General features: G+C 37.6%; 1 protein-coding gene across 2 annotated transcripts in view; it reads left to right on the top strand.

Moving 5' to 3' along the window:
• AKAP11 (A-kinase anchoring protein 11) overlaps positions 1–13,982 on the top strand; it is a 49,028-nt gene that overhangs the window by 16,534 nt on the left and 18,512 nt on the right. For both annotated transcript variants that reach the window (XM_077765664.1, XM_077765663.1), the window contains exons 4-8: positions 1,818–1,934; positions 4,665–4,712; positions 6,598–6,732; positions 8,071–8,335; positions 8,929–13,438. In XM_077765664.1, the coding sequence (XP_077621790.1) occupies positions 1,818–1,934; positions 4,665–4,712; positions 6,598–6,732; positions 8,071–8,335; positions 8,929–13,438 (5,075 nt within the window). The remainder of the gene's footprint in view (positions 1–1,817; positions 1,935–4,664; positions 4,713–6,597; positions 6,733–8,070; positions 8,336–8,928; positions 13,439–13,982) is intronic.

Raw genomic sequence — 13,982 nt, 5'->3', positions numbered from 1 at the left:
TTTTCCCCAGACCCCCATCCTTTCATCTCTTTTAATGGATTCATAAAGTTTTAAAAAAAATCTAGTTGTTATAATCCATTAACCATTTTTATTTTTTTGATGCCCAAATTTGGCCAGTAGGAATTCCTTCAAGTTGGCTTCTATTTTCTTTTTAATTCCAGTGTATATACATACAGTGTATGTATGTACATATACTGGAACTAAAAAGTAACATACAGTGTTATATTTCAGGTACACAATTTAGTGATTTAACAGTTCTGTACATCACTCAGTGCATATCACAGTAAGTGTGCTCTTTATCCCCTTCGCCTGTTGCTTCTGTGTTCTTTTGAAACGACTCATTTAGTTCCTGAGATCTTCACTGCTTTCTGTCACAATTAAGATGTTCCATCCACACATCATACGTTCTCTCCCTCCAGCTTGGAACCAGCCATTTTCCCAAGGAGCTCTAGTTCTTTTATTGGCAAATGGTATTTAGAAACCAAACTCTGGGTGCTGGCCATGCTTATTACTACTGAGAGTCATTGCTTCTGTGATCTTTTTTCTTTTTCTTTAATTAATTAATTTATTTAGAGAGAGACAGCACAAGTTGGGGAGGGGCAGAGAGAGAGGAGAGAGAGAATCTCAAGCAGGCTCCTCACTGCCAGCACAGAGCCCAATGTGGGGCTGGAACCCACAAATCTGCGAGACCATTACTTGAGCTGAAACCAAGAGTCAGACCCTTAAACGACTGAGCCACACAGGCGCCCTGCATCTGTGATCTTTTAATGGAAAAATGTAGTACATGTGTTTAAAGAATCATGAATTCATATTGATAATTCGTATTCAAATTTAACATTACATTTTTTTCTTAACTGCTTTGTTTCCGTATTATGTGTATCTCTCAACACAAATATTTCCACTAATTTCTAATTTATTACAACTAGCAAACATTTATTGAGTTCATATAGTATGTGAGGTACTGAAATTTGAGGAAACATGGAATAAAATATAGTCTGTGACCTTAATAATTTAGTTTAATGGTAGGAAAGACCAGTATATGTAAAAACAGTAATGGTGATATGTTGTGATACAGACTTAATGATCTCAGTGTGCAGACAATACAGTAGAGTCTTTGAGTGAAGTGATTTATTAGAACTAAGGGGTGGGAAAATCGTTATAGGTTTTGGACTGGGTAGGCTTTCTACAGGGGAAGATTAGAGAGTAAGGACAGTTCTGATAGAAGAGCTGATCAGCAAATCAGTGGAAGGAGAATGTGGTAGAAGGAAATTGTTCTCTTTATGTCTGACTGTCATACTCCTTATTTTCTTTATGTAACTTTTTCCTCCATCTGTTCCTTTGCACTGTGACTGTTCTACCAAATCTAGAAAGCCTTACCTCATTTTACCATCTTGCTGCATTAAGACCCTGAAAAGCCTTGGTTCAGATTATTCTCTTTTTTTCTATCTCCAGCTTTGTTATGAGAGTAATCACTTTTGTTAGCATGCCTTATTATAGTTTCCACATCATCTCACTCCTTATATAAATTGTTGATTCTGTTCTGCCGATGACTTGGAAATCAGGTATGTAGTCTGTTGGATTTTAGTGTAGGATAAGTGTAAGTGTACATAGTGTGAGGGCCTCATGAGCTTCTAGTAGGTTGAATGCCTGGGCTATGGTGTGTGTGTTTTGAGCTGAATTGAATTCTGTAGCTATCCATAAGTATCAAATGAATATTAATTGGAGAGTTAGTGACTATACATTTAAAAGTAGACTATCTCCGGGATCTTTTACTTTGTCTAAGAATTAACTAAATTAAGAGTATCTTTTATTTTCAGAGCTTCAGTGAAGATGTGTTCCAGTCGGTCAAGTCTTTATTACAGAGTGAGAAGGAACTATGCAGTGTATCAGCAGAGGACTGTTTAAGGCAGGATGAACATGCCAGTTTGACTGAGGTTTGACATAATCCTCTCTATGTCTTTTCCTAATAAAACACAGTGTATTTTCATGTATTCTCATGCTTCTTTGTAAAGCTGCATTATCTATTTTTAAATTGCTTAAAAATCTCTACATATTCATGTATGAGAAGTCCCTGTTTTAAATATCTGCTAACATACTTGTCTTAGTGTATTATAATCACGTTTAATTGAGTGCACAGGCATGGTTGATCCCTCATCGGGCAAACAGCACTATCTTAGATGATTCCTGCTATATTCAGTAATTGATACTTTAATATTAAGGTTTTCTACTCTGAAACATGAAATATATACTATTTTCTTATATTCATTTTTTTGGCTATTGTTAGTTTTCTTGGTTATTTAAATTCAGCACTTTGATACAAAATGAAAAAGTAGTGATAAATTTATTTTGAAATTAGATATACTTACTACTTGCTCACCTACATCCATGTTTCCGTCTTTGTTTGGATTTATTACTGTGAAAAATAGTAAATTTTTTCTTGCAATATAGCTATAGTCAATCAACACATTCATGTTACCAGGTGAGAGAAGTAAGGTATTAGGTTATTCAAGCACAAAACTGAGAAGTATGTTAGTTAAAAAAAAATTTTTTTTGAAACCAAGGATCTAATAAAAAAATCTGGATTTTCTTATTTTGGGGAATGCTTTTCTTCCATACTCCTTGGACTATATTTGAACTAGTTCCACAGGCTGATGAGCAGACCGTTTAGGCCTGTAGTGTTCTCCGACCCGAGCCTTTCCTGTTTGCATCTGCTGATTTCTGTGCCTCATGCCTGTTATCTTGTTTGTTATCCCTTCTGCTTTACTTAGTAAAGCCAAGCCACCCTTAATCTCCTCAGTTGTTGCCAAGTGTGACAGGTCTCCTGTGTCCTTCTGCCCTCAGTTTTCACCAGCTGCTGACGTAGTGCCTTTCCGAGCCCACATTCCTTGGCGAGGCCTTCCTTGATCAATGGGAAATATAAAACTACTGGCATCTTCAAAACCCCATGTCAGCTTATTTTCTCTTTTATATCCAATAAAAGGAAATTTGAAAGAAGAGAAGCAATTTCTGTCTCACTTGAGGGTGTGCATAGCTCAAAGTATTTTTTTGAAGAAAGGAAGCTTGTTTTTAAGTGTCTCTTTGTTAACAGAGTGTGCAGTTTCCTCCACATCGTCTTATTGACCCTCCCGACCTTGGAAGAGGAGTTGTATTGCTTTAAGTTTTATAGATGAGGAGACTGGCTCTTGGAGCTGAACAGTGTACCTAGAACCCTAGAATTAACTGTAACACTGTGGGAAGTAATAACCATGTCAGGATAAGGGTCCCGGGGTAATACAGTGTTGTGACATGGTTGTGACTCATCAGAAAGAGGTCAAAAGTGCATTGAGTGTTGCTTTCTGTTTTAACTGTGCTACTTTCCCATAATTCTTGAGAATTGATTATCCATATTGCTATTAAGTATTTCATATTTTTAGTCACAGTACTTGTTTAGTAGATAGTGTGCCATTTTGTCTTCAGATAGAAAGTTTTCTTCCTATGATGCTAAAGACATATAGATAATATAAATTTTAAAAATAATACTTTTGGGGGGTTACAAAAGTAGTATATAATGTTTATAGAAAATTAAGAGATACTGAAATCATGAAAAAGAATGCCTATAATGAATCTTATGAATTAGGGGAAAGGAAAGCATGGTGGAAAAAAAGTAAAAAAAAAAAAATAACATTTATAATCCTATCATCTAGAGTTAATCACTGCTTTTACTTGGTGTATTGCCTTCCAGTACTATTTTTTATGCATATGTTTTTAAAAATAAGGTTGAAATTGTATACGTACCTGTATCATTTTTTTCTATAACTTGTCCTTTTTACTTAATGTGACATTTTCTCATGCCATTAGATATTCTTTAGAAATTTAATTTATATAAACTTCTGCAGAGAAATCTGTATATACAGGTGTTGAAGGAAAGAAGTGATAATATCACAGGGAGTCAGGAAGGAGTCTTGGAGGCCTACCCAGGGAAGGCCTCTCTGAGGGGGTGACATTTAAGTTGGAGCTTGAAGAAGGAGGAGGAGCAAGGCATGGAAGTGTCTGAGGAGCAGTGATCCAGGTTGAGGAGCATTACCGCAAAGCCCTTAGCATGTCCCGGACCCAGAAAGGGGACCCATGTGTATGAATGTAAGTGAGGAAAGGTTGAAGGCGCCAGCTAACCCTGAGCCGTGGGGCCTCAGTTAGGACTTTGCAGTGGGAGGCATGGAAGGGTTTTGACAAGGAGGTGACATCACTACTGAGACCAGGTGGGACAGGACAGTCGTGCAGAGAAGTGGTGGCAGGGGCATGGAGAGACGTGGATATATGGGAGATGGGTTCGTGGAGTAGAACTGATTGAATTTACTAAAGGAGTGGACGTGGGGAAGGTTGAAGAACTGCGTTATGGAGCCACATCTTTGGTGAAAAACCTTTGTGGTGATCTTTGAAAATTGTAATCATTTTATCCAAGACTGTCAGCATTTAAAAAATGTTTTTATTTTTAATTGAGGTATAATTGACCCATGGCATATCAGTTTCAGGTATACTACATAATGATTCAACATTTGTATGTAGCAGTCAGCATTTTAACATTTTATGTGCTTTTTTTTTTTCTATTTCTCAGCTCTGTCAATGATCTAATTGAGATAAGACTTAAAAACTTGAAATTAATGGAGATTTACTCCTTTTTTATTCAGGTTACATTTCTAGGTTTTAATGAAGAAACAGATGCTGCTCACATACAGGTATGGTCGATTCATTGAACTGGAAAAGATCATGAGAGATTATTTGGAACAGATTTTGAGATCATGAAATTTGCCTTATTCGCCCAAAATGTACATTAAATTCTTCTGTTATCATTCCTGTTTGAAGCTAAAAGATGACATTTTGCAGTCAGCTCTTGAGTGTGTTTTGGACATTTTCCCTTCTAGCATTTTCAGAGTGTTCTTGTTACAGAGAGCAGCTTTAGGTTAGGAGACCACAAGTGTGGTTTATCTGAGAAGCCTGCCGCTGCAGGCGAACTTTCCTTCCATTCTGTGCATAATGAAGAGAGTAAGACTTGTTTGTTAATTTGGATGGTCTTAAAATCTGACCTCATCAGGTTTTTGTATTTTTAATTGAGATAGTGTTAAATTTAGAAAGTGAAGTTTGTAAAAATAATGATTAACTAAAGCAAAAATTTTAGCCTGATTTAGGCAGGTATTTAGAGAGACTGGTAGTTGAGATTATGATCAGCAAAGGAAAGTTTCACAGTTACATGAAGAGGGTTGAAGCTCTTGTGGATGTGGTAGGCACCCTTTTTTTTATACCTTATGCAGCTGCTTAATATTTGTGATTGCCACGTGTTTCCTTTTGTGGTAGTGAAGTGTCTCCTAACAGAAGAGGTAATACAGTTCACTTCTTTATGACTAATGCATATCAGGTGGTAATGAATGAAAATTCTGCTGTGTGTTTTGATAGTGCCCTTGCCTGAAGGAAATAATTTTTATTTAATTACTTAAAGTTTATTTATTTTGAGAGAGAGAGAGAGAGCGCGCACATGTGTGGGGGACGGGAAGAGAGAGAGAATCCCTAGCAGGCTCCACACTGTCAGCCCTGATGGAGGGCTCAAACTCACCAACTGTGAGATCATGATCTGAGCTGAAATCAAGAGTTGGACACTTAACTGACTGAGCCACCCAGGTGCCCCTGATAGAACTAGTTTAGACAGAAAGCACAAGAGAGGATATATTCCTGAGAACATAGGGCTTTGAAAAGAGAAGTGTTCTAAAGTATTTCTCTCTTACTCTACTTCCTCCTTAAGAGTTACTGATAAAGCCATGTTCATAAAGAAAAGTATTCTTTGAGGGGTCAAAGACATTAATTAATAATTCTTTCACTGGGTAAAATATTTACATAAAAAGGACAAACAAGTAAAATAATAAAAATCTATTTTCTTTGTATCTTTATACAATTTTCAGTTAAGTCTAATAGAATACGTTGGAGAGGAAAGGAAGAAAAATAGATTTGTATTTTACAAGTATAAAGCTCCAAGAAGTACATTGTATTGGGAGGAATCCCTATATGTAGGAAAATTCCATGGTTAACCTGAAGATTGCAGGTTGACATTTGCAGCTAAAAACTATTAAAAGCCTAACTGTCATGGATGCAGGAAGTACCATGAAAAATGCTTTATAGCTTGATATCAGTACTTAAAAAGGCTATAGAAATAGCAAGTATTAAAATATTTTAGTACATTTTATTTTTAAGTTAAAAAATTGTTTATGATAAACTACCTATGTTAACTATTTTGAACTGGAAATTATATTCACCAGTGGACCTTATGATTTTCAGACAAAGCCCTCATTACAGGAATCTTAACAAAAGTATTATGGGGCACATGGGTGGCTCAGTTGGTTAAGCATCTGGCTTAGGCTCTGGTCATGATCTCACGGTTCGTGAGTTTGAGACCGGTGTCAGGCTCTGTGCTAATGGTTATGAAGCCTGCTTGGGATTCTCTCTCCCCCGTCTCTGCCCCTTCTTCATGCCCCCCCTCCCTGCCCCTCCCTCTCCTATCCCTCAAAATAAGTAAGTAAACTTTAAGAAAATTGTTTTTAAAGTGTTATTTATTGTATTATTGTTTTAAATTAGGATTTAGCTGCAGTTTCTTTGGAACTTCCAGATCTTCTGAATTCACTGCACTTCTGCAGTCTAAACGAAAATGAAATTATTTGTATGAAGGATATAAATAAATCAGCAGATAGAAACAATGGTCCTCTAAATCAGGTAACTTTTATGTATCATTTCTAGTGAGTTTTTCAGGGCAAATTTTATAATGATGTTTGATGGACAGTGTTAAACTTTTAAATGCTTGGAGTTTTTTTTTTTTTAATGCTATCTCAAGGAAATATGATTTATAAGAAACATAACTCATGAAGCTTTGAAATTACTGAAGGGGATCAAATAATTTTGGCCATAGATTTAAATTAGTTTTTTCATGCGTGAAGTTCCCTAAATGATAATGCAAATACATATTAATTTTTTTTTTACAAAATACATTTCTGGATTTCTTGAATTTCTTCTACCTTTCCCCCCCTTTATGACCAGTTCCAAATTTATATAAATACTGTGTTTTAGAGAATATACTGTAACTTGTTTTCAGGTTAAAAAAATTCAGTGTAAAGTGGACATTGGAAGACATGTTCTTTATTTGTAAATAAAATATCACCATTTCAGACAGATAGTTTTATAACCTTCAGCTTTCAGTTCTATACTGAGTATTATTTTGTTGATAATACATCAAAGAAAATGCTTTGCATTTTTCACTTTCTAAAAATTGAATTAGTAGGTTTACAATTTGGGTTACTTATTCCAAGTATAAAAGAATACTGTGTTCATTTTGGGGTCTACAGATTAACAGTAGAACTGCTTGCCACATTTTCCTTAATTATAGTCTTCATTTATGTTTACTTTGTTTTATTTGCAAGGATTACAAGAGATGATTAGCTATTTAGTCTCCACCTTTTTCAATTAGTCATTTGTCAATATTTGTGTTAAGACAATAATTATGGAAAAAATCTGATGACTTCTATTCCTGATCAAAGCTGCAAACATTAGGGTAAATTGTAATACAAGGGATATTTAGGTAAAAGGAAGGGAAGATTCTTTATAATAGGAGAGGAGGTGGTACCAAGCTGGAAGCTACTGGAAAATGGGATACAAAAATAGAATAGAACTTGGTTCCTGCCCTCAGGCAGTTTACAGCGTATAGTTGGTGAGCTGGGTTAATGAACAAGGGAACCCCCAGGGCTGTACAGTCCTATAGGAAAACTTAATTGCCAAGGGCAAAGGTAGTAAGTTCTGTAACATTTAAGGAGGTAGAAGAGGTGGATTTGAATGCCGGATGAGAGAAAGACTGGGAGAAAAAGAGATTGGGAAGTGAGAAATGTTGCAGAGAAAGAATGATGAAGAAAATTGAACAGTCAGGGAGCCTTTCAGGATTCGCACATTTCTTTTTTTCCCTGAGATGATGTTGTTTCTAGGCTTCACTTTTCAAATAATATGCTTTGAATGGATAATACATTTTGAAATTAAACTTGTTTTTCATCTTTCATCTTCCCCAAGAGCCATCATTCTGGAATGCTCTGTGTCATGAGAGTATCGCCTACGTTACCAAGACTCAGAATTGATTTTATCTTTAGCCTGCTAAGTAAATACGCTACTGGTATAAGATATACCCTGGACGCGTACTTGCATCAGAAGTGCCAGCTTGAAACTGCTCAAGAAGATGATGATGACACCAACCAGTCCGTGTCTTCCATAGAAGATGACTTTGTCACTGCTTTTGAGCACTTAGAGGAAGAAGAGCCTTTAAAGCCGTTTAATGATGGTTTGTTCTTTACTAGCCTTTCTCTTGAAATAGGAAATTTTAAATTTTAAAACATTCAGTTTTAAAATGTTCAGTTTCATTTGACTTGTTCCATTGAAATTTATTTTGAAATTTGGTGCAATTTAAACATTCTACCCTTTTGTTTTTTTGATTGTGCAAGGCATTTTTCTTATGATTTTAAAGTTCATTGTTCTCTGGTTTTTTGTTTTGCTGCTTCTGTTCTTATTTTGGTAGTACTGTTCAAGCACTGTTTACTTCATTACATTAAGTGTTTGGACCATGCCCGGGTTCAGATTTGAGGAGGGTTAGCTGGCAGAGAGACGACTTTTGTGTTCTAACACAGACAGTAAGAGGCTAAGCATTTTGTAGATCCAGGTATTCCCATGTGTGAGGTAAAATGAAATTATTTTAGTAAAAGGTATACTTGCTCTCAAATTCATTTAGGATGATTCTGGTAAACCACAGAGTGCAGAAGTCATTTATGTTACAAATAAATATTTCATGCTTAAAGTCTACTTATTCCCATTGATGTGAATTAATTTTTAAAAGATTCTGTTCAAGAATAACTTGATCACTTTATTCTTTTCCTGTAGGAATAAATGTTGCCGCACTAAAGAGCCAGTGTGATGCTGCTTCTCAGACTTCTGGTCACCAATCAGAAGCCCATGATTTCAGGATTCCGGTTAGCTCTGGGAGGCAGACGTCATTGACTAAACCTTCAACTTCCTTAATGAATATGCTGGGACATAAAGAACTACCTTCTGTGAAAACTTCAGTCACAACATTAATTTCTGAGCCTTGGATCCAAAAGAGTTTCTATAGATCATCTAATGCTTCAGATAAAGGTAGTGATACACAGAAACCGTTTTTTTCTTCTTCTCCTGCCTATTCCTCTGAATCCGAATGCTCAAGTCCAAGTCCTGTTATTTTCTTGGATGAAGAAGGATATCAAAAAAGCCTAAAAGCAAAACTTGAGTTACCTAAAATTCCTGTGATGAAAGATGATATAGAGGATTCAGACTCAGAAGTAAGTGAATTTTTTGATAGTTTTGATCAGTTTGATGAGCTAGAACAAACTTTAGAGACTTCTTGTCCATTTCTAAAAGATCCTGTGGTAGGGAAGCCGTCGCTAAAGAAAGGACACAAACATGAAAAATCTTGTTCTGTAACTACTACTATGAATCCTCAAAAATTCAAGTTTGAGCGTCCAGCTCTCCCAGCTAATGTTAGAAAGCCAACTCCTCGTAAACCAGAGTCCCCGTATGGTAACCTGTGTGACGCCCCAGATTCACCTCGCCCAGCGAAGGCATCAGGGGAAGACAGTGGTCTGTTTAGCCCTGTTCGATCCTCTGCCTTTAGTCCTCTTGGAAGCTGCGCTCCTGCTGAATTTTTTTGCCAAACAGATATTGGTGGAGATAGGATTCATGAAAATCATGATTCTGTTTACTACACCTATGAGGATTACGCAAATAGCATTTCATGTGAGGTTCTGGGCTCAGTTCTTCATACCCCGAGTACTAATGCAACATCAAACATTGATAGCGTTAAGAAGGGAGGAAATAAAACCATAGCTCTTAACAGTGGAAGCCTTGATGAAACAAGTAAATCTAAAAATAAATCCTTGATGATTAAAGATAGTATTCAGAAATTTGCTTCAGACCTTGTGGAAAAAAGTTTTGGCAGTGCATTTAAAGACCTACAGAAAGGAGTCTCTTCATGTACCAATGCGTTGTGCCACCTGGCCATCAAATTGACATCCTCTGTTTTTCAGATGGCATTTAACGAACTGAGAAGGCAGTGTGCGTTTTCACTGAGAGAACGTGCCATTAGTGGTCTGGCTAATTTTTTGGTGAGTGAAGCTTTATCAAATGCTTTAAAGGATTTACAGTATGTAAAAAAGCAGATATTCACGAACACAGTCGCTCGGTTTGCTGCGGATCTAGCCGAAGAGCTAGTTTTTGAAGGCATCATGGAAGTGTGTCAGTTTTCCTGTCCTCCAACACCCTCATCCCCACAGTGTTGGCCATTTGACTATGAAGACAAAGCAGTGAAGTCCTACGCAAAAGACTTGTCTGAGTCTGTAATACAGGAAGCGTTCATCGAACTTTCACAAGCCGGTGTGACCTTTGCAACCAAGGCAGCAGTTAGTGTTTCCACAGATAACATAAAGGACGCGAGCGCAGGAAATTTAACACCTCTGACACAGACCTCCATGTTTTCCCCTGCTTTTAACAACCAGACCCTTACGGCGACAAAAGCCATGCAGGAACATAAAAAGGAATTCACAGTACAGCAGGCCTTGTTTTGTACTTCGGGAATTGTTACTTCCATACCAGTGCCCTTGGCAGGAAGTGCCCTGCTCCCATATCATATTTCATCTAATATCTATCAGTCAAAGTCTCGTCGGTCATCTGATGATAGTAATTTGAATGGCGAGTCTACCCAGACGCATGTTACCACAAAAAACAAAGAAGAGGAAGTAGCGTGTCTCAGAAATATTTGTTTACCTTCAGAGCACAGTCCAGGTAACCAGAATGATTTGAAACCAACTAATGATGACACTGAAGTGCACAGCTCTTCAAAATTAACAAGTGATCCTGTGATTATTAGCAACTTTTCTGCAGCAGTGGTGCATACGATTGTAAATGAGACTTTAGAGTCCATGACATCATTCAAAGGTACAAAAACAGTTGATGAACAAACAGATGGTGTAATTAAAACAGTAAAGGGAAAAACCCTTCCTTTCTACTCTGATCAAGCAACAGTGCAACAGGGCGAAGCTAGCAATAAGGACATGTTTGCTGATCGATTATCTAAGTCTATTATTAAACATTCCATCGATAAAAGCAAATCAGCGATCCCAAATGTAGATAAAAATGCTGAACTCAAGGAAGACTTGCCTGTTCCGGGAGAAGAGTCACAGTTGACCTTGGAAAAATTCCCCAAATTTCTTGATGCTCAAGGTCACTTACCACACTGTTCACTTTCAGTAGGAAAGGACTGTGTTCCAGAATGTAAAGCTTCTATAGCTCATGGATTTTCTTTCGAGACCCTGCAACCTTGTCCAACAATTGGGGGTCAGAAACCTGATTTGAAGGAAGTTGCTAAAGACAAATCTGTGAAGAAGCATAATTTGAATAATGCAGCACTTGAGCCCTTGTGTTTTGGGCAAGACCACCCTTTTCCTCATTCACATACTTTCTCCTCTACCATGCTTACTTGTGTGGACAGTTTACACGTGGAAGATAAACAGAAAATTAGAGATGGAAATGTGATACCTGATACTCCTCCATCCACTCCTCTCGTACCATCCCAGGCTGGTTCTGAATGGGATATCAGGAAGTTAACCAAAAAACTCAAGGGGGAATTAGCTAAAGAATTTGCACCAGCTACACCACCCTCTACACCTCACAACTCCTCTGTTGGTAGTTTGTCTGAAAACGAACAAAACACTATAGAGAAAGAAGAGTTCATGTTGAAACTCATGCGATCTCTTTCAGAAGAAGTTGAAAGCAGTGAAGATGAAGAACATCCAGAAGTGGATGTGAAGTCAGAGCACTCAGGGAAGAAAGTTCAGTTTGCAGAATCGTTAGCCACCCACATCATTTCTCTGGCCACAGAAATGGCAGCTTCCCATTTAGATAATAAAGTCACTCAAGAACCCAAGGTTAAAAGCCCTTCCTTAAATGTGCAGAATCAAAGAAGTATGTCACCTACTGCTTTAAATCACTCAGAAGAAAATTTACAAATGTTACGCAATTTTGCAGGTGACATGGCAGCAGAAGTCATTACGGAAGCTGAGAAAATAGCAAAAGTTAGAGGCTGTATGCTTTTCAGGCAAAGGAGGAATAGTTGTTACATTGACGGTGGCCAAGGTGATAGATCAGAAGAGAAGTTGGATACCGAGGCTCTAGCAAACCCCAAAGGAGTAGATCCGTCCATTCTTTCATTACCACCAAGTTTTTGCGTGTCTGGTCTGACATACAAGTATCCCAGCTGTGAAAGCGTGACAGACGAATATGCAGGTCACATTATCCAAGTGCTCAAACAGGAAGGTGGTAATAGTGAGTTAATAATGGACCAGTATGCCAATAGACTTGCCTATCGATCTGTTAAGTCAGGATTACAAGCAGCAGCGAAGACAGCCAAAAGGAAGTGGAGCTCCAAAATATTCCCTGTGCAGAGCTCACAGGTGACAGCCAAGAACGAACTCTTAATATTCTTAAATAAAGAGCACCACCAAGAAGTAGATAATGAACGACAAAGTAACAAAAGTGGGGGTTACCTTTGTAAAAATCAAACTTGTGAATGGACGCCGGATACATATAAAAATGAGTGCTCTGAACTGTATAGTTTTTCAGCCTCTCTTGCTCACAGCATAACAAGAGATGTTAAAAAAGAGCTGACCGCGTCTACAGTTGGCTTGCCAAAATCCTTAACAGATTCTTGCCTTTATGAAAAGTCTGGACACGATGAAGATACCAAGTTGCACACTGAGCCAGAATTTCCTCAGACTCTTCAGCCTTCCTTGCAAAATCACAGATTTTACCACAGCATGGGCAGCTTAAATGGGTTTGGTTATGGAGAGAGTGTGGTTCAAGCTATAGAACAGTATGCTAAAAAAGTAGTGGATGATACTATAGAGCTCAGTTTAGGATCTGCAGTTTTCCATGTGTCTGAGTCCACAAAAGCAGCTGATAGGGTCACGTATGCAGAAAAGTTGTCACCTCTTATAAGTCAAGCCTGTAGACATTGTGACCGTAAAGAACTGCACAATTGCACTGGAAATTCATCTCAACATGTTTCCAGACCCGATCCACTTGCTACTAGTCAGCCAGCTTCTAAATCAAAACTTAGCAACATCTATCAGGAATCTAGAATTTTTCATCTTGATGTCCCACAAATTCATGTTGGTCTCGATAAGAAGACAGTGCTTGCTGAGAAGATAGTTGCTGAAGCTATTGAAAAAGCAGAGAGAGAACTGAGCAGTACCAGTTTGGCGGCTGATAGCGGGATCGGACAGGATGGCATTAGCTTTGCTGAAAGCCTTACCACGGAAATAATGACGTCGGTGATGACCAATGTCGGACGTGCTGTTAGCAGGTGAGTCTCAGATTTCTTTTGGCTCTTTTCGATAAAATGAAAAGCTAAACTCCATCATAGGAGTCTTAGATCCTATTGAGAAAGGTACAATTATTTTTAACCCCAAAGTTAACAATAAATTTTCTATACTACATTTGTGATTTGTTTCATATCCTGTACATTACTCCCCGTATGTGTTGTCTCATTCCCCAGCAGCCCTCTGAGGGGAGGTGTTAACCATCTCCCGAACTAGAAAAGGAGGCTTAGCAAGGATGGTCACCTTGCCTGTTCACAGAGCTATGAAGTAGGTAAAGTTGGATTGAAGGAACAGCCGGAGGGTTTTATACAACAAATGTAGAATATTACCATGGTAATCAACTACTCTGAGATTAGATTTTTTTTATAGTGTTTTAGTTTTTTCTCTTCACAAAGATACGTTTTCTTATAAAGAGCATAATTTAACCAATTGCTGTGAGAAAGAAAGCTTTAAAAATTCTCTGAAGATTTCCACTGCTGCCATCACTTTTTTTTAAGATTTTTTTAAATGTTTATTTTATTTATTTTT

Source organism: Crocuta crocuta, unplaced genomic scaffold (genome assembly GCF_008692635.1).
Source record: "Crocuta crocuta isolate KB4526 unplaced genomic scaffold, BGI_CrCroc_1.0 scaffold75, whole genome shotgun sequence".
In the NCBI taxonomy this organism is placed as follows: domain Eukaryota; kingdom Metazoa; phylum Chordata; class Mammalia; order Carnivora; family Hyaenidae; genus Crocuta; species Crocuta crocuta.
This window is presented reverse-complemented; position numbering and strand designations above follow the sequence as displayed.